The sequence below is a fragment of the Solea solea genome, chromosome 17 (assembly GCF_958295425.1).
Source record: "Solea solea chromosome 17, fSolSol10.1, whole genome shotgun sequence".
Taxonomy (NCBI): domain Eukaryota; kingdom Metazoa; phylum Chordata; class Actinopteri; order Pleuronectiformes; family Soleidae; genus Solea; species Solea solea.
In genome coordinates this window covers 7497777-7518542 of record NC_081150.1, presented here as the reverse complement: position 1 = coordinate 7518542, position 20766 = coordinate 7497777, and the positions used below count along the sequence as shown (strand labels likewise).

General features: G+C 41.2%; 2 protein-coding genes across 2 annotated transcripts; one reads left to right on the top strand and one right to left on the bottom strand.

The window, feature by feature from the left end:
* Positions 1-19: 19 nt before the first annotated feature.
* prpf39 (PRP39 pre-mRNA processing factor 39 homolog (yeast)) lies at positions 20-6666 on the bottom strand. Its single transcript, XM_058613154.1, has 15 exons — positions 6510-6666; positions 5053-5478; positions 4572-4765; positions 4332-4457; positions 4050-4168; positions 3730-3897; positions 3454-3634; positions 2951-3058; positions 2699-2863; positions 2129-2255; positions 1723-1991; positions 1203-1387; positions 1037-1120; positions 819-930; positions 20-691 (listed from the first exon to the last, which is right to left on the bottom strand). Exons 1-15 carry the CDS (start codon positions 6520-6522, stop codon positions 602-604), a joined length of 2367 nt encoding a protein of 788 aa, XP_058469137.1. The 5' UTR covers positions 6523-6666; the 3' UTR covers positions 20-601.
* Positions 6667-9358: 2692 nt separating this feature from the next.
* On the top strand, positions 9359-12111 carry arf6a (ADP-ribosylation factor 6a). Its single transcript, XM_058613155.1, has 2 exons — positions 9359-9540; positions 9677-12111. Exon 2 carries the CDS (start codon positions 10339-10341, stop codon positions 10864-10866), a length of 528 nt encoding a protein of 175 aa, XP_058469138.1. The 5' UTR covers positions 9359-9540; positions 9677-10338; the 3' UTR covers positions 10867-12111.
* Positions 12112-20766: the final 8655 nt, after the last annotated feature.

Genomic DNA, 20766 nt, shown 5'->3' with positions numbered 1-20766 from the left:
ATAAATCATTACGAGACAGTCAAGGATATCAATCTTTATTATGAAATCAAGTCAAAATAAAAAAACAAAAACAAGGAAATCTTCATTTCTTTTTATGGAAACAATGAAATATTAAAAATCTTTCAGCTGGGAAGGAGAAACATGACTTTGAGGTACATTAATTAACACCTCCTTTACAAGTTCAAATCTGTAACACAAAGAAAGAGACCAAACCAAGCCATCCAATCCAAAAAAACAAGCTTTGATCACAGGGGAAAAAACAACTGCCTTCAAACATAACATGCATTAGGAACACTACCACCCCCCTCCCAAAAAACTGCTGTTGGAGATAATGAACTAGCAACTTATCTTTATTTAAACATGACAGTTCAACAGGCCTGCCATAAATGGCCAATGCTATTGTACTCCAAACCATGGCTACATATTGTAATTTAACTGATGAACACACTCTACACCAGAAAGAAGGAACAAATCAGCTTGTTTTCTGTGGCTGTATTGAAGTATCTATGACACCCTGTAAAGAAGCTCTGTTCAGAAATTTAGGCAGGTGAGAAAGGATGATTTCCTCCAAGTCTCCATCTTCATGTCAGCATTCTATCAATCATGTAGGAGGAGGAGGGTAGTACTGGTTATACTGGGCATATTGATTGTACTGCCCCCAGGAGTTCTGTCCCCAGCTGGCGTATGGTTGCTAAAAGAAGAGAAACGTAAATGAGTTCAATGCGACACAGTAAAAAATTTAACTGTATGTGTGAGCTCAGTGTGGCAATGTTAAAAAACAAATTCCATATTGCCAGCTACACAGGTGGGGAACTTACCTGGTACCAGTTGTAGTTGTATGCAGAGTTGTTTGCCTGCGCATCTGTCGTTGCAGTTGTTGCATCTGAATCATCTTCTGCACGCTGTCTCTTAGCATCAGGTTCCTGGGAACTGCACACAAGCACATGTACATTAGTAAACTCCCTTCTTAAATAGCTTACTATGAAGAAAAAAAATGTGTCCCTGATGTGACCGCAAGCCCTTTCCCATTACCCACCTGTCATAACCATTCTCAGCTTTCCTCTTTGTGGGTTCGCTTTCTTTCAGAAGTTTCTGCTGTTCATCATATGCAGCCACAAGCCTAAAAGTCGTGAATAAATAAAATTAATAAATAATAAAAATAAAAAAAATAATAATAAAAATATATGCATCACAAAACTCACACATTGATGTCACTGCCAAAGTCTTCAAGGAACTCGACTTTGCGTTGCGCAAAGACGAGGCGGGATTCAAGGGGCATCTGGCTGTTAAGTGCCTGGTTGAAACAAGCCAAGATCTCCGCCTCATTCTGCGTCACATCCCCACCAAACTCCAGCTCAAGCAGGTTCAGGTACAGTTTTGGACTTGCCTGTGAAGTCATTAAATTATCAGCATTTATTACAAAATCTCAACAAAAATACAAGCAAAGAAACAAGCTGAAACCATAACCTACTAAACATCACTAAGGATAAAAATTACCAATTCTTGTTAATTTTATAGAAACCAAAATTGATTAAATCACTTCCATAGTGCAGCAGTAATCCATTGAAAATGTGAGTTTCTATATAGGATTGTGTATGTCAATGAATACATACAAGATGTGAATAAATTACACTTAACTAACTTGTGAATTTATTGTTAGCCGCCTCAAACGGCTCTAAATGTCGACAACTCGTGTGTGAAGTTGGTCAACCATTTCCTTACCTGGTCTTTTTCGATAGCATCCAGCAGTACCGTTCTTGCTTTGCTCACACTTTTCTGCACCTTCATCAGATGCCTTGCCAGCTTCACAGCGTAGAACGATGCCTCAGTGGTATTCTTTGCAGACTCCATGGCCTCCCGTAACAGCACCTCTGCTTCCTCCAAGTTACCATGGCGACGCTCCAGACTGACCCTCCGAAGGCGCACCATAGCTAGACCTGGGACCGTCACCTCCAAGGACTTCAGGATTTCTCGAGCTTCCTCGGCATTGCCTAGGCAAAGACGAACAGAAACCTTTGAACATGGCTGTCCCCAAGTAACATATCAGGTATTTTTGGAAGTGTCATTATGCACGTTAGGCTCCAATTGATATTGGTGCGTTCAATATAGAAGTGAAGGTGTCACCCACCTTGCTGCTCCTCAAAGGCTGCCCAAAGCAGGTGGATGGCTGGTTTTTTGGGCAAATGGAGGGTGCACGCCTTCTTGTAGACATGTCTCACACATTCAGTGCTGTAGCTCTCTAGATATTTTGCATACTTCAGAGTGAAAGAGAAAGCGAAAGTTGGAAGAAGGCAGAGAGAGAAGGGAGAAAGAGAACAGAGGAGAAAGAGAGAGGCAAAATAGACAACACATTTTAAACCTACATTTCCAGTTGACAGGCGCACTGAATTTCTTCATTGACAAGATCGTTTTTAGAAATTTTCTGTGTAAACCCATCAGCACCTTCATGGAACCAATTAGATAAGTTTCTGTAAGGTAGTGGGAGACGAAGAAGATGCAACGTAGTAGTTGGCAAATGCTGCAGTCAAATCTTGTGTGGCAAGCTGGCCATCCCCTAATACAACAGATACAGTCACATATCAACGTTACACGCAAAGAGAGTGCAGGACGATTTACTGTGTCGTTGTGATTATCATCGTTGATGGGGGGAAGTGCAGGGAAGAAGCAGGAGTGAGTGAGAGGCTAACAGTGACATTACCTTGGTCCAGAACTCCTCGTAGAGAGCACAGGCAATCAGGCAGCGTTCAAAAAGAACAACCACACGCTCCGGAGTCCCATTTTCAACCTCAAAGTCCAGGTACTCCTTCCAGTTGCTTAGCTGGGTCTTCTCCAAGGCTTTGACGTGGAAGTATGGTCTTTTAATCTAAACAGACAGGAATAAATGTCAAAGAGTAAAAACCAAAACCAATTCCCAACAAATTACTCTGGTGAAGGAAAAGTGCAAACATACCCCTTCCTCAAAGGCCCAGCGCTTGCTGACTTCGTGTTCGTTGTGGTTGAATACTTCCTGCCGAACCTCAATCACTTTGTGGCGCATGTTCTCGATCTCCGTCACTCTCTAAATAAAACACACAAAAAAATGCCTTCAACACCCAATGTGAATTTAATATTCTCCACTTGATGTAAAAACTACTAGTCCTTCAGCCAAGGATTTACATCACCATGAAGAGGGGAAGAGTATGTATGCACTCTGCATATCAGCCTCTGGGTGCAGGTGCTGGGGTCAAGGGGCCTCAGGTGATCCTTTTAGTTTTAAGACGAGTGCCTGACTGGATGCCAACTTGAATCCCCCCTGGTATTCATTGGCTTGGCTGCTGACATAAAAACACCCCTTCAAACCTGATCAATTTTTCTACCCATTACATAATGGAGAAGTGGTACGCTCCTGGTAAACCCTGTCAGCAATCTTTGTTAAATATGTCACCCCCGTCGGACTGAAAGTTGGATTTCTACCTTAGCAGGATCTGTAAGATCCTCTATTCCCGATGGTAGCTCCTCCTGGACAGCAGGTGTCTCGTCTTCATTGCTGACCATTGACAAAAGGCTGGCTTTAGAGAGCTCAAGTCTCAGTCGAACAAACTCATCCTCTGAGAGAAAGTGTTTGGGGTTGTTGTTCTGTACATGATCTTTGAACCTGCAGAGTTTGAAAAGTTTGAAAAAGACTATCAAATGATGCACTATTACACTTAATTGGTAATTAAGAGTCATATCCACATGTTTTCCCCTTACTTCTGAAAGTGCTGGGAGTATAGCTGGGTTGGGATTCCTAAGACGCGATCATAGATGGCAGTGACGTTTGCCAGCTTCTGCTGCTCTGTCTCCCAGTTGATGAATGACTCCCACAGACGGTCCGAGCGAAAATCTGTGCCTGCTGCAAGAACCGACTGTTCATAGGCACTAATAAGAAAACAAAGAAAAGAATGTAAATAACAATTTGTTTTCTAATTCAAAGTATAACATTTAAAGACATGTTGGTGGCGTTTTGGGACTAACACAAAACCAGGGCCTAATAGATTTTAGCCGTCAGACAGAATGTGCCTTTTACTCACGCTCGAATGTGTCCCTCAGTGTCCGAGTCATTAGGATCAGAGTTCTCCTTAATGAAGGTCAGGTAGTGCAGCCACAGGTCCACACTGAGAGGGATTGCCTGCAAACCTCTTCTGTACACCTAGGGTAGAAAAAGAACACATGAGCATGTCAATGACTGGGACAAGATGAGCATCACATCACAACTACAATGATGTAACAGGACAATGCCTGAGCAGATTTATTCCTTCAGTCAACATTCATTGAAGGCAAAAAATGTAAAACAATAAGAAATGTATGTGTACCTCTTCTGCAACCTGTACATTGACATGCTTTTTCTCTATATCAGCATACTTCTTCCAATAGCCATAGCAGTATGGATAGCGAAGCAGGAATACATCAAATGCTTTTCTTACAGCTGTAAGGACATTCTGCAACAAGAAGAGAACAGTAAATGGATCAATATAATTTAATCAAAAATGTTGCATCAGTTACATTTTAGAAAGATTTTAATTACACTTTCTGCAATAATTGATTTGTCTAACCTCTTGCTCCACATACTGCAGCAGGTACACCCAACCATTGAAGTCCTCTGGGCTCTCCTCACAACCTTTAAAGAGTTTGTCAAATTCACTGGGAAGCTCTGGCTCTGCAGGAACTGTTGATTCATCTGTTGTCTCTTTGGATTGTTCTTCCAGCTCCATGCCGTCCTCTGTAGCTTGTGGTGCCTCAGTCAGATCTAGAGTAGTAAATCAGCCATCAATAAGTCCCATTCAGTACAGGTGTAGACAAAGCATGCTCCTAGAATTTGATTTCATGCCAAAAACTGACAGCCTGCCAGAAACTAGAAGACCATGCATTATTTAAATAACAAATGTAGTTGTCAGATTATTGCACATTGCATCATGTGTATGCTTGCGCGTTATGTATCCGTAACATAATTTAGAGTATTTTGTAGGATTACATAACTGAACCAAATCAATGTTCATAGCCTTTAATGAAGTGAACACCCACTACATATATTACCTTGACTGCCATCTTGTACAGCAGCATCAGGCTCTACACTCATCTCCTGAATGGGTTGCTCTGAGTCCATAGCCTCTGCGTTGCATTCTGATGGCTGTGCTGGTGCTGGTGCTGCTGCTGCTGCTTCTTCTGTGGGCTGTGGTGGCTGAACCTCTTGGAAAAGCTGAGCACTGGCAAGTTGAAATTGCTCCACAGCCTTCTCCACAGAATTCATTTCCAGAGCAGGTTGCTGAACATCTTGAGAGGTGTCAGATTCCTCGGGCAAGATGGTTGTGGGTGGTTCTGGAGCAACATGGCTCATGGACCAGTCACCACCAGCTTGGTCTAGAACAGGAAGTTCAGGAAGAAAAGCATCCCCGTTGCTCTCCATGGCAGGGGACTCACTGTCCAGCATTCCAGTAATTGTTTTGTCTGGGAGGTGTGGGCCTGTTGAAAAGTAGAATAGTTTGTTACTAAAGGTCTAATATACATTAAAAGCACATTAAATGTTACTATTTCTCATACAGTTAAAATGTATACATTTATGAGTTGTTAGGCATTTACAACAAGCTAATATTTTCCCCAAATGTTATAATGAAACTGGATATGCAGCACCACATCAAACACAGAATTTGGATAAAATTACCAAAACATTTAGAACTAGGAAAATTTTTTATTTCGGAATTTCTAAAAAGCAACTATATTTGATTATGTTCTCGACATGTGACTAAATGTTTTGTAACTTGAACTTCGTTATCTAAATTCGCCTGTGGTACTCATACGATTGCGCTCCCTTACAAACTTCACTTTTACCAGCTTTAAACCAAAAGATCCCCCCAGAAGAAGCATCGGGTGGTGCAACAGGACACTTCCTTGTTCTACCATTAATCGGATACCAGCTTTAGCTTAAATCTCAATTTAGCAACTAAAACTAATACACACACGTGATCGGGTTCTTAGACAACACTACGTCTATCTCCTTAACAAAGTGACAAGGGGCCAATCGAGCATTTATGTAGCGTCAAATTGGATAAATGATAGCTTACGGCCTTGTTGCATTTTCTTTCACCTGGTAGATTGTTTGCATGGTCAAAGTTCAAACACAAGTTAGGCCTCAACTCCCATCTATTTCCTGCCATCTAGCGAAGCGCGACCATGTTGGCCTTAGTATGCCACTAGCGGACAATAAACTTCGAGTTACGGACATAACCTCGGGCAAATACCAATTTAGGGACATGTTTGGTTGTATTACTCAAGATACGTAAACCTGAAGGGTAAAAACAAACCTAGTACAACCACAACTGTTACAGGTATTTCCCATCGTCTCCAGTAAATAGACTGCACCATCGGCTTGTCCACGTTAGCTAGACGGCTAACGGTAGCTAGTGAGATAGCAAGCGTCGACAATTATCGGAATTGCAATATTTCTGCTGAGTCTATACTAATTATATGAGCAATAATCCTTTTTTGAATCTTACCGGTGTCTTCCATGAAATGTTTTGGTCGGTCTTGCAGAGTTGCGTGGAGCTTTCGAAGTCACTTTGTCTACCCTTCAACAGCCAGCCGCGTTACGGACACCATTCTTATCAACTTCGAGGAAGCTCGGAGGTAAAATATGCGCATGCTCAGTGCTCCGCGCGCCAACCTTAGTGTATGTGCGCGCGCGTGTGGGTGATAAGTTCTTAGAACAACTTGAAAGGTAGAAATAATGAATGGAAATAAAAATAAGAGCTAAATTGTTCTGCATATGAATATATACAGAAACATTGGATTTAACAATAATTGGTGACTTTGCAAGGTGTTTATAGGGGATATAGAAGTTCACCTACCAAACCAAGCTAAATCACTTAATTCATTACATTTGATACATTCACTTTAAATATTCTCAATATTTATTTTTACACATAGGATCCTGACATTAGCCTGTTTAAATAAGTAGGTGTGTGTGCTTCCGACATTAAACACAATAGTACCCGTCCCACTCACTCTCAACCTCCACGTCACTGACTGATCATTCAGGAACCGTTTTGAATGAATGTTCAGACTCGAGGTAAAGGCCGACAGAAACCCCCTCATGAAGTGACTAACTTAGCCAAACCTTAACATGTGTTTCAAATGTACACATCGGCGTGTATTTCCCGAACCACATGTAAACCTAGAAGTGACTAATACACACAGAAAGCTCAAATGGCGTCAACAGCAGCTAATGGGGCCGACCTGAAACATCAGCGCGCATGCGAAATGGCGTATGATGCCTTCAGGTGCAGCTGGAATTCTTAAATTTCAGCCAAGAGTGCATTAGTTTGCCATGCGGTGTCCCACGTTGTAAGAAGTGTGGATTTCACTGTAGTTTTGTAATTATGAACACACCAATCTAAAACCTTTGAGGAGTGGGATTGAGTCAAGACCAAAACCAAGGCAGGTTGATAAAAAAAAGTCAAGACTAAAACATGTACATATCAATATGAGAAATGTTTTCTCCCCAAGATCAAATTAAGAATTAACCCAAAAATTAAATATCAGTCAGTCTTGATTTTACTTTCTTAGCAAAGTTCACTGAAAATTATATTAATTATAAATCATCATAAAAATCATAAAAAGATTTCACAACTACAGATAAAGGACAGCCATTTTTTCCAACTGTGTATGTTATTCAAATAATAAAAAAAATCACCGAATCATAAAAGATAAGATAAGATAAGATGGGAAAGATAAGATAAGATTGGGAAGATAAGATTGGGGTGTCTATTTGAATCCCCCCATTGGGAAGTGTACATCTTATCCCCCCATTGGGAAGTGTACATAAGATGTACACTTCCCAATGGGGGGATTCAAATAGACAGCGGCAAAAAGTGATAAGTAAACAAATAAGAGTCGAAATAAAAACAGAAGTAAAATGTTGGCATAATATAGGATAAATAAGATTGAAAGAAGTAAAAAATACAACATACAATAACTACTAAACAGGTGTCAGTGTGTGCATTTTAAATGAAATATGTGCAAGGACATTCTATAAGGGCAGGTCAAAGTTGAGAAAATTAAGATTTGGAGCAATTTTTCCAAATGTTCCCTCTGTAAACACAACTAGTTTGATATTTTGAGATGAGGCAAATGAAGGCAAAGAAAAAGTGCAATTTCACTCATGCTCACCACACAAACACCAATAACAAGATTTTTGTTACAACTTTAATTTTGAGAACCTCATAAAAATATGTTAAAATACAGAGATGGTGGTAAACAGTAATTACTGACAATTTTTGTTACATATAGCTTTTTTTGTAATTTATGTAATTCTTTCATTTTAAGAGTAAGAAACTCCACAGTTGAACGGTGGCATCTCCTCCACTTGAAGTGTACTACAAGCGTGTTAATCTCCCTCAGAGTTACAGCCTTAGCCTGGTTTTATTCAGTTGATGTCTTGGGGCTGGAGGACACTGTTGTCAGCGACATGATCGTCCTCTTCCACTGACCCAGGCCCCTCCATAGCTGGTGTGTGATTTTCTCACTGTTATGTGCAGTCAGTGCTTAGGGACACAGACTCACACTGGAGGTGTGCTCACAGTTGTCCTTATAGGGTCCACGCACACCATCACGTCACACTCCCCTCTGCACATATGCATAAAGTATATACTCAGTACGTTAACATAGTCTGACTAAGACAGGCAATCAGACAACTTGCAGAGTCTGAATATACATGCGGAGGAGAAAGTCGATTTACGTATGTGTACGTCTGACTCCACCTCTATAGGTGGCGCTGTATCTCTCTATAAGCTAGTGCGTATTGAATAAGTTTCCTGTTGGCCTTTATGTCACAGAAAAACAAACAGCGAACAGTGAGATGGATCATGCTGTGGTTCTGTTTGTTGTGTACCTGCTGTACACGCAGCAGTAATCTGACTATGAATCGTCGCCTTTGTGAATTTCTCTGTGAGATGAATAAAGTATCTATCTATCTATCTATCTATTATCCAGGTATGTTAGTCTGATTAAGACAAGCTTGATTTTAGTTGGAGTAATATGTTTACATGACAAAATAAGACCTACAACTTGCAAGTAAACACACTGAATGACATCTAATGGTGAAACTCACACACTATTGGGTAGCATATTCAATTTGTGCCAATAAACCCTTAATATTACAGACTGCCCCTTTAATGGAAGGCTAACCGGAAGGCTCAGCTGAAGTCTTGGCTCAGTCTCACTTGTAAAGAGATTCAAACACACAATAATTAATGAAATTTTCGATAAAAACTATTAAAGCAAAACATTCCAGGCCAAAGTGTAACTTAAATGTGGTCAATTGTCGGAGCTCATAACGAGCCCGTAAACGCATCACCAGCGTGTGTGAGTAGTGTAGAGGAAGTGGCGGCTGATCTGGGTCCGCACCTTTTCCGGTAACACAGCACCGCTACAGCTCGACTGAACGGCAGCAGAGAGGAAGAGAGACAGAGAGCGGCAAGAGCGGGGAGAAACGGCCCGGGGACTGGGGGGAGATCGCCGCAAAAGCAGGTAGTCAATCCGCACTCTGTGTTTTTTATTCCGTTTCTTTTCTTTTCCGTCCGCACAGCGATTTTTTTTTTCCGGATTCAAAGTTGTTGTCTGTATTAACACCCCTCCCTTCTCTGGGACCGCTCTTGTATCACAGGGGGAAGAGAAGAAAGTCGGATGAATCAATGACCCTTTTGAGCGCTCTTCCTGTGGATGTCCCGGCGCAATAACGGACCGGGCAGCTCGGATTCGATGTGTTTTCTTGAGAAAAAAATCACCGTGCCGTAGTAGTCATCGACTGGGAACTGACTGAAGGCAAGTGTGGAGCGCCGGCTGCCAAGGAGGAAGTGGGAACCCCGGGCTCGGACTGGGCCTGTTTGTATGAAGCTACAGCAGCTAGATACTGAAGGAGAAATCAGACTTGAAATGCGGCGGGTGAAGAAAATGTGTGCCTGACAGCTGCTTTAAAACAAGGGGATGTGATTTATTCTTTTGCCTTACATTGGAGGATCATGAAAATAAATCCCCACCCAACTCTGCGAGGGCTCCATACATACTGCTCCCACTGACAGACACCACCTCAGGTCAGACCAGACCAGCACAGAACAGGTTAACTGTACCTCTCTGTTGATTCACTGAACAAACTTGAAAGCCAGCGCCTTTTGAACATTGACACTTCACGCCATCACATGGTTGGCGTCTAGCACACACCTAAACTGTAACCTCTAACAGTTGTGTTGAAAGACAACTTTTTTGTTGTTATCAGAGAACTTGTCTTTTCTAATTGTCGAAGAAAAGTATTTATGCACAGAAAACAAGATGGGGAAATTACTGTCAAAGATCTTTGGCAACAAGGAGATGAGAATATTGATGCTTGGACTTGATGCTGCTGGTAAAACCACCATTCTGTACAAGTTGAAGCTGGGACAGTCAGTCACCACTATCCCCACGGTTGGTTTCAACGTGGAGACCGTCACCTATAAGAATGTGAAGTTCAACGTGTGGGACGTGGGGGGACAGGACAAGATCAGACCTCTTTGGAGACATTACTACACGGGCACCCAGGGCCTGATTTTTGTGGTGGACTGTGCCGACAGGGACAGGATCGACGAGGCGAGGCAGGAGCTCCACCGGATCATCAATGACCGAGAGATGAGGGATGCCATCATCCTGATCTTTGCCAACAAACAAGACCTCCCAGATGCCATGAAACCCCACGAGATCCAGGAGAAGCTGGGCCTGACCCGTATCAGAGATAGGAATTGGTACGTTCAACCCTCATGTGCAACAACAGGGGATGGACTATATGAGGGTCTCACCTGGCTCACCTCAAACTACAAATCTTAATGTTTGTCCCTCTCACCAGCCTGGACACTTGGAGGCAACAAAAGTAGCTGAGAATGAAAATAAGATACAAAAAAAAAATACAATCTGAAGCAATTAATACCACAACCTCTCTGCTGAGTGTATATCAAAGAGAGTGATTATATTTTTCTTTTTCTTTTTGGTAATTATGACTTCTCTATAATCCCAGATTTCATTTAAACAATTGTTTTACTCCTGGTTTTCCTTATTAGTTTCTTCTAGTTTTGCTTTGGTTCAGATTCTGTATAATCAGTACTTTTTAAATATACAATAAGCCTAATTTTGAGCTCTTACTGCAAGTTCTTTCCTTTCCTCTTTTGTGTATAATTTTGTTATGGGGACACTGGGACACACACACCTGTTTAGTTTTGCCCCTGCTAAGCTCTCATTCAGTATTCTCATGACCCAGCTACATATCCAAAGGATGGGGGAAAAGTCCAGAAACCATCGCCAATAGCATCAGCATATCACTTTCATGGCAAAAACTGCCTCTGCAATGTGTAAGAATGTGTATTAACGATATGTTCGGACCTTGTCAGGATTACTTCATTATTGATTGTACTGGGATGAATGAGGAAACATGTTAGTTCTAATTTTCTGTGTAGTGATCACATCCATTGTGTCTACTGTGGTTTGATTCAAAGACACTATGTGGACGCTGGATATTCACTCACACACACACACATACACACACACTGTGATATGGATATATATTTTTGTTGTTTCAGGGTCTGAACCTGTTACCACTAGTCTTATTATTTTTACGACTGCCTCTTTTTTTTTTTGTCCTCTCAGAGTTTCCGTTACTCTAGAGTATTTGTAGTTTCAGCTGCCTTAGGAGGGGTTTACAAATGCCCCACAAGCAAGACAGTGACTACAACAGAAGGTATTGTCAAACGCTGAGTTTGCACTTTGAGAGGTTGGTTAGGGTGGGGAGGGAGACCAACGAGCTGGCTGTGCACGTTTTCATTTTCTGTGACTGACATTTGGACTCCAGCGAGTGTTTACACATTTCCTAACCCCCACCCTCCTCCTGTGTAGGTGCTTCAATGACTTCTTCATCTTCTCTTTTTTTGCCCATCATCGCCCGCCTGTACACACACACACACACACACACACACACACACCAGCCTTCTGTTGATTGTTCATAGTTACTGCTCTTTTCATTATTATTTTTGCTGCTTTATTTTTCTGCTAATGAAATAATAAAAAAATATATCCAGATCAGTACAGAAGTGACGCCTTTTCACTAAGCAGCTGCGGAGGTTTCAAGCGTATCAAAAGTAATATTTCCTTGAGCGGTTGAAAGAGGAAGTGAGAGTTCAGAGCATTATGATGGTTGAAAGAAGGACTAGTTTGAGCAAACTGAAGTGAAGTGATCCTCGGCCTGCTTCCTCTCTGCACATGCACACTCACTCCGAGCGTGTGTCATCAGCTCTGAATAAATGATGACTTCTTTGGTTTCAGGGTAGTGATTGTCAGGTAAACCACGCTTTGTCGAAAGTCTCAAAAGTATCACTTTGTCCATCAGGGCACTGACTCAACCTGGGACTCTTGGTATTGTGCAACAAATAATAATACACATGTTATAGATTGTAAAAGCTCAACTAACTAACATCTACGTTTTAGGAAGAAACCGAACACAGAGTCCATTCTGGTAATGTGTAACTGCACATGTTTAAACAAGACTACACTCAGAGGTGAAGTGGTAAGAGTCTGCTTTAGAAAGCAGGAAGTGACATGTTTCCTCCACATCAAAATTCATATTGTAGTCATATTTAACTAATAAAAATCCTACGTCCTGGTCTAGAATTGGTGAATATAAGTTATACCTAACAGGACTGGTCTCCTACTTCATGCTGCTGTAACCAGTGAGTTTAGGGTGACTTTGTGGTAATTATGTTGTAATTTAGTATTGGGATTCATGTGTTTCCAAGTCATTAAGAAAGACACATACTGGAAAAGGAGTATATGGGTCAGTGTGTGTCTGGTGACATGTGGTAAGAGGAGGGTGAGAACTACAGGTAGTGACATCACTGCAAAGTCAGGAAGTGTGTAATATAAAACAGTTGTCATGGATGCTGGTTTTCAAAATGTCAGGTTGTGCCTTAAACATGAACACACAGGTGAAATCCTAATCCCATCAGTATGTTTTTTTGTTTATCTGACTTGATGTGCTGAGTAATAATAGGTAATAATGACCAGAAACATTAGATTTCCCCTAAAGCTGATGCTCAGGCTGTGTTTTCAGGAGAGTTACAGTCCAGGAATGTCAGTGCTGGAATGCTCTATCTCTTTTTCTTTCTTTTTTTGCTGTGTTTGCCCATGTGCTGTTTGCTCAGTGGCTGTTGATCTGAAGTTTGACCTGTTGCTGTGCTGAAAGCTGTGTCCGGCATGAAGGACAGGGGACAGGCAGATAAACTCAGACACACAAATCCAGCCGCCTATTATCTCTCCTGAAACTGGCTGTCACATTCAAGTCAATGCCATGTGAATCAGCAGCCGCAGTTCCAGGAATCTCCTGCATTTTCAGAGTGCACCATTGTACCAAAACCACTGTATTTGAACAGTCAAGGGCAGTGCCTCAGCAGTGACATGTATCAGCTTGTTTTTTTGCTTATGATTTGTCCTTTGTGGATTCCAAAGTAAAATCTATAGTATAAGCATGGAACCGTTTCTCAATCGGAGGAAAGGGAGCACTTTGAAGTTATTTAATGTCAGCACTGAGCCATCGGAACATGCAGCACCTGTCACAGGCCTCTTGTACAGCTGTCACTGCACTCAGCAGCACATACACAGTGGCTGGTGTCGAATGCTGCCAGACTCACCTGTGACTCTCACTTAAAAGGCACTGCTCAATAGTCTATATTGTTTCTATTATTCAAAGCTGCTGTGGGTGAGATATGGTGATTTCCGTTGTTGATGATGATGTTATTCTGCCCCTGTTTGTTCTTCATGAGCATAAATAATGTTATGTTATTTGCATGCTGAAAACAGGCTCTGTCATGTAATACTATCAGACCTCACTGAGGGAGCACTTGTGTGTGTATATAGCAACACAGGGGCGGGCGGGGACAAGAAGTGTTTACTCTATCAAACGTTTAGCCATACTGCAACCTGTTTGCAGCTGTGATCTGAACCAGATCTGACCCCTGCTATACTGATATACACTTGAGAGTCTTGTGGAGCTTAATACACTTAATCTCAGTTTTAATCAGGTGGAATTATTTTAATTAAACTGTTTGTATATATATATAAAAAAAAAAATATATATATATATACCCATTTACATATTCCTGAGTGAGTTACTGCCAAGGTCACTTTCAAGTGCTCACTCTGAGGTGTAGTCATGCCTTTCCAGTCCTCCTCAATGACCTTCCAATGATGCAACGTCTTTCAGTTCCTTCCTCAGCATCATCACTGTCAGCAGTCACACCAGGGTTTCCAATGTGACTCACTTGCGTTTCCTGTGACTAGTCGCCAAGTGAAAGCTGCTACAGACGTGTTGGACTTGAATGAAAAGCCCTAAGCAGAAGTGCTTAGTTTTCTTTCACGTTCAGTTTTAGCCCCAAGCTTTGCCATTGTGTTTGGGCTGGGTGGGGGCGGACCGGACTATTGTACGCTTTTAAACGGGTTGCTTTCAAACAATACGTTTAAACAGAGCTCATTGGCAGTTCCTCTGTCTTTTGTTTACTGGGGCGTTCCTCTGACTTTAATCTCACTTCAGTTCTTTATTCAGCAACCCAGGAAACCATCGAATGCAGACAATGTGCATTATAACATTAATGCATGTGAATGGCATCATATATTAATGTATTTAATACATTTGACATAATGTGTACAAAATTAAACAGATAATCCTCCAACATGTGCTTTCTAAGAAAACCATCTGTTAACAGTGTGTGCATTCTGGTACCGGGTCCATGTACAGTACATCTGTGTGTTGGCATTTGCAGTATACTGCATACTATATTTACTTTTTAATTAATCAAGATGAATTAGAAAATAATCCATAGTCATCTGTGTTCAGAGTAGGATTTTCTTTAGCTCATAATCCACCATTTTACACCTAGTCAGTACCACTTGGTATTTTCTACCCAAGGATAAGAGCATCCTTCACTTTTTATGGGAAGCAGGGCCACAAAATATTCTGACACACCATTGTGTCTAATCTTAATCTACCAATGATTGTTCAGTTCATCAAAATTATATATGTCATCAAGCCTATTTTTATTTATTTTTCTAAACCTCCATCTTTAGGTTAAATATCTGCAATTTCCTGTGGGCAACATCCACTACTGACATGCACAAATGGACCTCAGCAGTGCGTAACCGCCATAGCTATACAACACAGAGAGTCTCAGGGTCTCGGTTGTCATGGGGCCCATTTAAACAGTGTTGTAAAAGTAGCCTGCACTGTGACATTCAGCTTCCAGGCAGTTGTGAGCTCCTCTGAGTCTGCTGCACGTTGCATTTCCCTCCGCCTTCGACAATGTGCTAATAATTATAGGGAGCCTGAGGCCTGTGTTTGCATTTGGTGGAGAAGTTCTTCAGTGGGAGGGAAGTGAGCAGCAATAATTCAGGCTAGGAGGTGTAATTAATGGGAGGCTGTACATTGAAAGTGGAGCTTTTTTATACCTTTTTTTTAAAAGAAAACACAACCTCCACACAACAATTGCTCAATCAAACGTGTAAATAAAAGCAACTGAAGGAACTGTAAATTGCTTTGGCCTGTGACACATATTTCCAGTTCTGCTTATGATGTTCAACATCTTTCAACTGTGAGCTAAGATTTGCTGCTGTAGTTACAGGAATTAAGCAAGAATCGTGGCCACAATTCTAGATAAAATTGTTAAACAAAAAGTCAGCAGATAAAAATCATCTGAAAAGGAACTAAGCGTTTTAATTCATAGAAGGGTTTTGTCTTTTTCGATCTAAACTGCTGGAAAGATTCTGAGCAGCGCTCTCGTTTGTGACAGGAAGTGACATATGCTGCAACCTTCCTGTGTGACACATGGCACGCCACCACAGCAGCAGATGGACACAATGAGATATAAAAAATAACATTAGCAGAATAGCGAAGTGGGGATGAGTACAATGCACTGTGGCCTGAGTCTAAAACAAAGCAGTTAGGACATGGTTTAAGTATTGTTATTCTGTGGTAAATTACATGTCTGTCAAACAGCTCTGTAATTACAGTGAAACTGAGAAACGGATCTTGAAATGCGTGGCTGCCTTGAATATGAGCATGGCCAATAGGACTGAAATTATCAATAATTATATCTCACTTTATTACTCACTTTACTTACGAAATTCCTCACTGCATTGCACGCATAAAATAACCCATTCTTCTAAAAGCTGCCGTAATAAACCTCATTGAATCAAGGTTTAAGATTGCCGTTCACACATTGTGTAATTATTAATAGGTCTGCTGAGGAATTCTGTCAGACTGAACAGGGAGCCAATTATTCTAAATGTCGATCTCTCTCCCTGGTGCCTGTTGGCAACCACACACCTACATAATAAGAAATAGTCACTGATACAACTTTCATACCTGTATCACGGACAACACTAAATCCGAAAATAACCAACCACACACACGCAGCCTCACCGCCGGTTCTTATTAATGACGTGTCTGAGGAACCATCTGCTTTCCTCTGAGGAACTCAGCATAGCTCAGCTGTGTGTGTGCGTGTGTGTGTGTGTGTGTGTTCTGCTCACAAACATGTATGGCAGGTTGCTGGCAGGTGCTCCACAGAGCTTTACTGATTTGAAGAAAGGACACAGTGTGCTCAAAGCGATTGTCTCCACTCACCAGTCAGGATCTGAGCTGCATGATCTATAAGTGCAGCTTCATATTCCACACTGGGACAATGAGTCATGTTTCCCTGAAGATTACAGTTTGTTGGGGGTTCCCCCAGAGTTCTGTTTGGTTCATGCATGGATCTGTCAATAATTTAGAAAAATAAAAATGTAACACATATTGTATAATCCATTGCCCTGCTTACAGACAACAAAGGTTATCTTGTCAGTTACATGTGCACCAAGTTTATTTGGTCCATCCCCAACCCCCCACCCCCCCATATGTTGATCACATGACTTTCTTGTCTCCTGATCCTCGTGTGATCTCATAAAAATCAGCATTTATAAAAATGAGATGCCTGTGAGTGTGTGTTTGAGGCTGTAAACAATATCATGGAAAGCAAGGATTCACGACAGCAGTTGTCGAGCTTGTGAAAGAGGGAAGGCTACGGAGATGATGATACCAATCTACTATTATTGCCATGTTAAGTTATATAAAGTACAGTAGAAGCATAATTTAACCTTAACCACTGCACAAAACACATGGAAATTAATCACTCACTTTGTAAGCAAGTCTTAGTTCTGTTACTATGTGTGAGCACAGTCTGTTTTTAATGTCTGCTCAGCTGCGAAGTCTTGTTTTGTTTTGGTACTTTCAAATTAATGTGTATTCCCTTGTGACATGTAATACATTCCAACGGAAAATTACAAAACACAGGCTTGCTTTGTGTACAAGATTATTAGGCTTGGGTTGGCCCAGCCCAAGACTTGGTACCGGCCCCCAGCCCAGGGTTTGGGAACCCCGATGTTAAATACATACAATCAGATAAGGTCATTCACTGTCTTTGTTTTGCAACAAACCTGTTTGTGTATACAATTAGTCTAGCCGGTAGGCAGCCAAAACCTCGAGTGGAGCCTGTTGTGCCCACAGAGAATAGTAATATGCTGAACCATCTGCAAGATCATGGCGGCTCCATGACATGAAGGAGGCCAAGAGAGAGTGTGGCATTCCCATACACACACACACACACAGCATGTATCACAGGTAGGGCTTTCTGCGACAAACATGGCCACACGTTCTCACAAAAACACACAGCAGTGCTTACATACAACAGATTAAATGATACCACGACATGACTGTTCCTTGTTTCACAGTGGAATAACAGTTGTTACCCTCTTTGTTCCACATCGTAGCCAAAAGTCTCAGGTTTTGCTCGAGTCGTTTATCTCAAATCTTTAACTACAGACAGGAGAGATGGGGTTGCAAAATGACAGAAATACCGTTTCTTTGTTTGCTCTTGTCTCTATGGCAACTCTGACAAAGACTCCGCAGCAGATGGCTGTAGCACATCTAAGTGGTCCAAATTGACTGCCTCTTTCTTCAACTAAATATCTGGTTTCATCTTTTAAATCATCGTTGGCTGAATCCATATTGTATTGAGGCAGTGGGCCCAGAGCATCTTCAAATCACATGTACACTAATGTCCTGGGTGTAAATCATGTAAAAGAACAGAAATCACATTTATCATGGAAGCTGTCTGATGGTGTACGGTATGTGAAACTGGTTCCTGAGCCAAAATACCAAAGCATTCGCAGTATCACGGCAACATGTGTTTAAAAAGGGAGTTTTCCCATGTGTCATGTCGTTATTAATAATTGTATTTAAATGATTTATTGTGTACTCATTCATCTTTTGATTAATTATGAATACATTTATATAGATGCAGATGCAGCAGAGAACATACAGATTGTGTTGTATTGGTACATAACCCAAAAGTCCATATTTGTGTATATTCTACACTAACATCCACCTCTGAATGATCATTTGCTGAATGTTCTCCATTGTTTTCTTGACTTGAAGTGCGGCCTGATAAAAGCTGCATAATGATAGCAGGGTAATGCATTCAGCATGTGCACAATTAGGCATAGAATTTGACCTGTGGTGTGCTCACCAAATATGGTTCCAAGATAGCTTGTGTGATTAAAACTAGGTTGTTGACTATTATGCTCCACAGACAGGTTACACATTCCTTTGTAGTTTGGCTGCATTTGAACCTTGCCACTGACATAAATGCCATAAATGGAGATTTTAGGATAGTGTTAACTCACTGCTGAACTATAGAAAAATTGTATACATTGTGCACAGCAGTCACATGTAGTAGCAGCAGCAGCTATATACTGTATGCACAAACTGATGAGAAACTCATCACCAAGACTGAACAATGAAACATATTCAAATCCAAATAGCAATTTGAAATAATTCAATTAGCAAATCGCAAAGGCTGCAATTTAATCCGTCTATTTTTGACTGTTCTATCTTCTATTCAAACTAAAAGTGTAACTCATACATGCTTTATATCTTAAAAGTTTTCATCCTTACAAAAGAATGTTCAGCCCTAGTCTTTACATTACAGTGTCTGTCTATCTTTTTTTTTTAACATACATATGTTTATCTTTGTCTCTATTACTTTAACTGTGAGAGAGTATGGTTGACAGAACAGATGACACCTCTGTAAAAAAGCTGCCATGTCTATTTAGGCAGTGGGGTGATGTGATGGAAGAGACAGTTTCTTAAAAGAGGTTTATTAACAGATTTCCTCTCTCTGACAACAAGCATCTGCTCTGCTAAGGATCCTTAAGCAAGGCGATGAAACCTCCCACAGTTTTGCAACTGAAACTGTGCAATAACTGGGGAGATAAAGGAGAGAACATACATTAAAATAAATAATAACATTTTTTAAATTCCTGGTGACACTAGTCAATAATTCTAACATTCCACACTGGGTCCTTGCCCTGCTCATTCGTTATTATGGACATAAACATAATGGCGATGATGATTCATTCTGCACGATGGAGGCCCAACATGTTTTCCAGATTAATGCTAAATTTCATCTAAATGAGAACAGGGACAGACAGATTAAATAAAGTTGTTGTTTTTTTAAAAGAGCATGAGAGGGAGAGAGAACTGGAAGGGATTGAGAGAGAGAGAGAGAGAGAGAGAGAGAGAAAGAAAGAGGAAGAGAGAGAGAGAGAGAGAGAGAGAGAGAGAGGAGGGTGTGACCTTAATCCCTGAGTGAGAAAGAAAGAAAGAAAACACACACACACACACACACACACACACATCTGGTCAATCCAGTTTTTACTTTTTAAATGAATTACACCGTTTGCTGGGGGTTGATCGTTCGTGTGATACATTAAAAAAAAAGCCCTCTGAGTCAGTCAGTTACTCTGTGACTGCAGCAGACTGTCATTCATTGAAAAGGGGTGTGGTAGTTAAGTTTGGTTCGTACTGAGGCCCATTCATGAGTCATCACCTCTTGCAGGGTCACAGATACTGTAGTCTTGCCGTTGCAACACTTTTGGCTACAATATGAAGGTAAGGTGAGGACGTGGGGTTTTTCCACTTTGAAGTTGTCACATTATCTTTTTGTGACTTTGCATAAGGACATTTTTTCGGTGACTCAGTCACAATAGTGAGCGGGGCCAAACCATCACTGCCACACATGGCGCCACTGTTCCTAACACTGCAAGCAAGCTGCTACATGTTACACCAGCTCCACACCAGATCAAAAAGAAGGCTATATCATTCCAGATTCTGTAACTGACTCTTCACATCTGGGTTCAGTCCAAAAATCCTGCAGCTCGTGCCTTGCTCTCAGTCTCACTAAACAACAGTGAATAACAACAAGGGTGTGAGAAGGGAAACTGTGATAACAAGAGGTCTGTTTCTGCACACCACTCCCTGGACTGGTGCATGTGCAGGTGGATGTTAAGACACACAAATTAATGTGAAGCGCTTCACTTCACAAACTTCATCCTGTGAAGGTGGAGTCTTCTTTTTTACTCTGTAGCTGAAGTGCACTGCCCTCATGTGGCCATAGTGTTGTCAGCAATCAGGTGTAGGACACACTCATCTTTATTTTTTGGGATATTTTCTGACACAAACAGGTCCACTAGTCCTCATTGAGACCCAAACCTGGTCCTACTGAGGCAGAAGATATAATTTCTGAGGAACTGGTTGAATTTAATTCAAATATTTGAATAATGGTTAGGTTAATGTTAGGGTTAGACATTAACTGT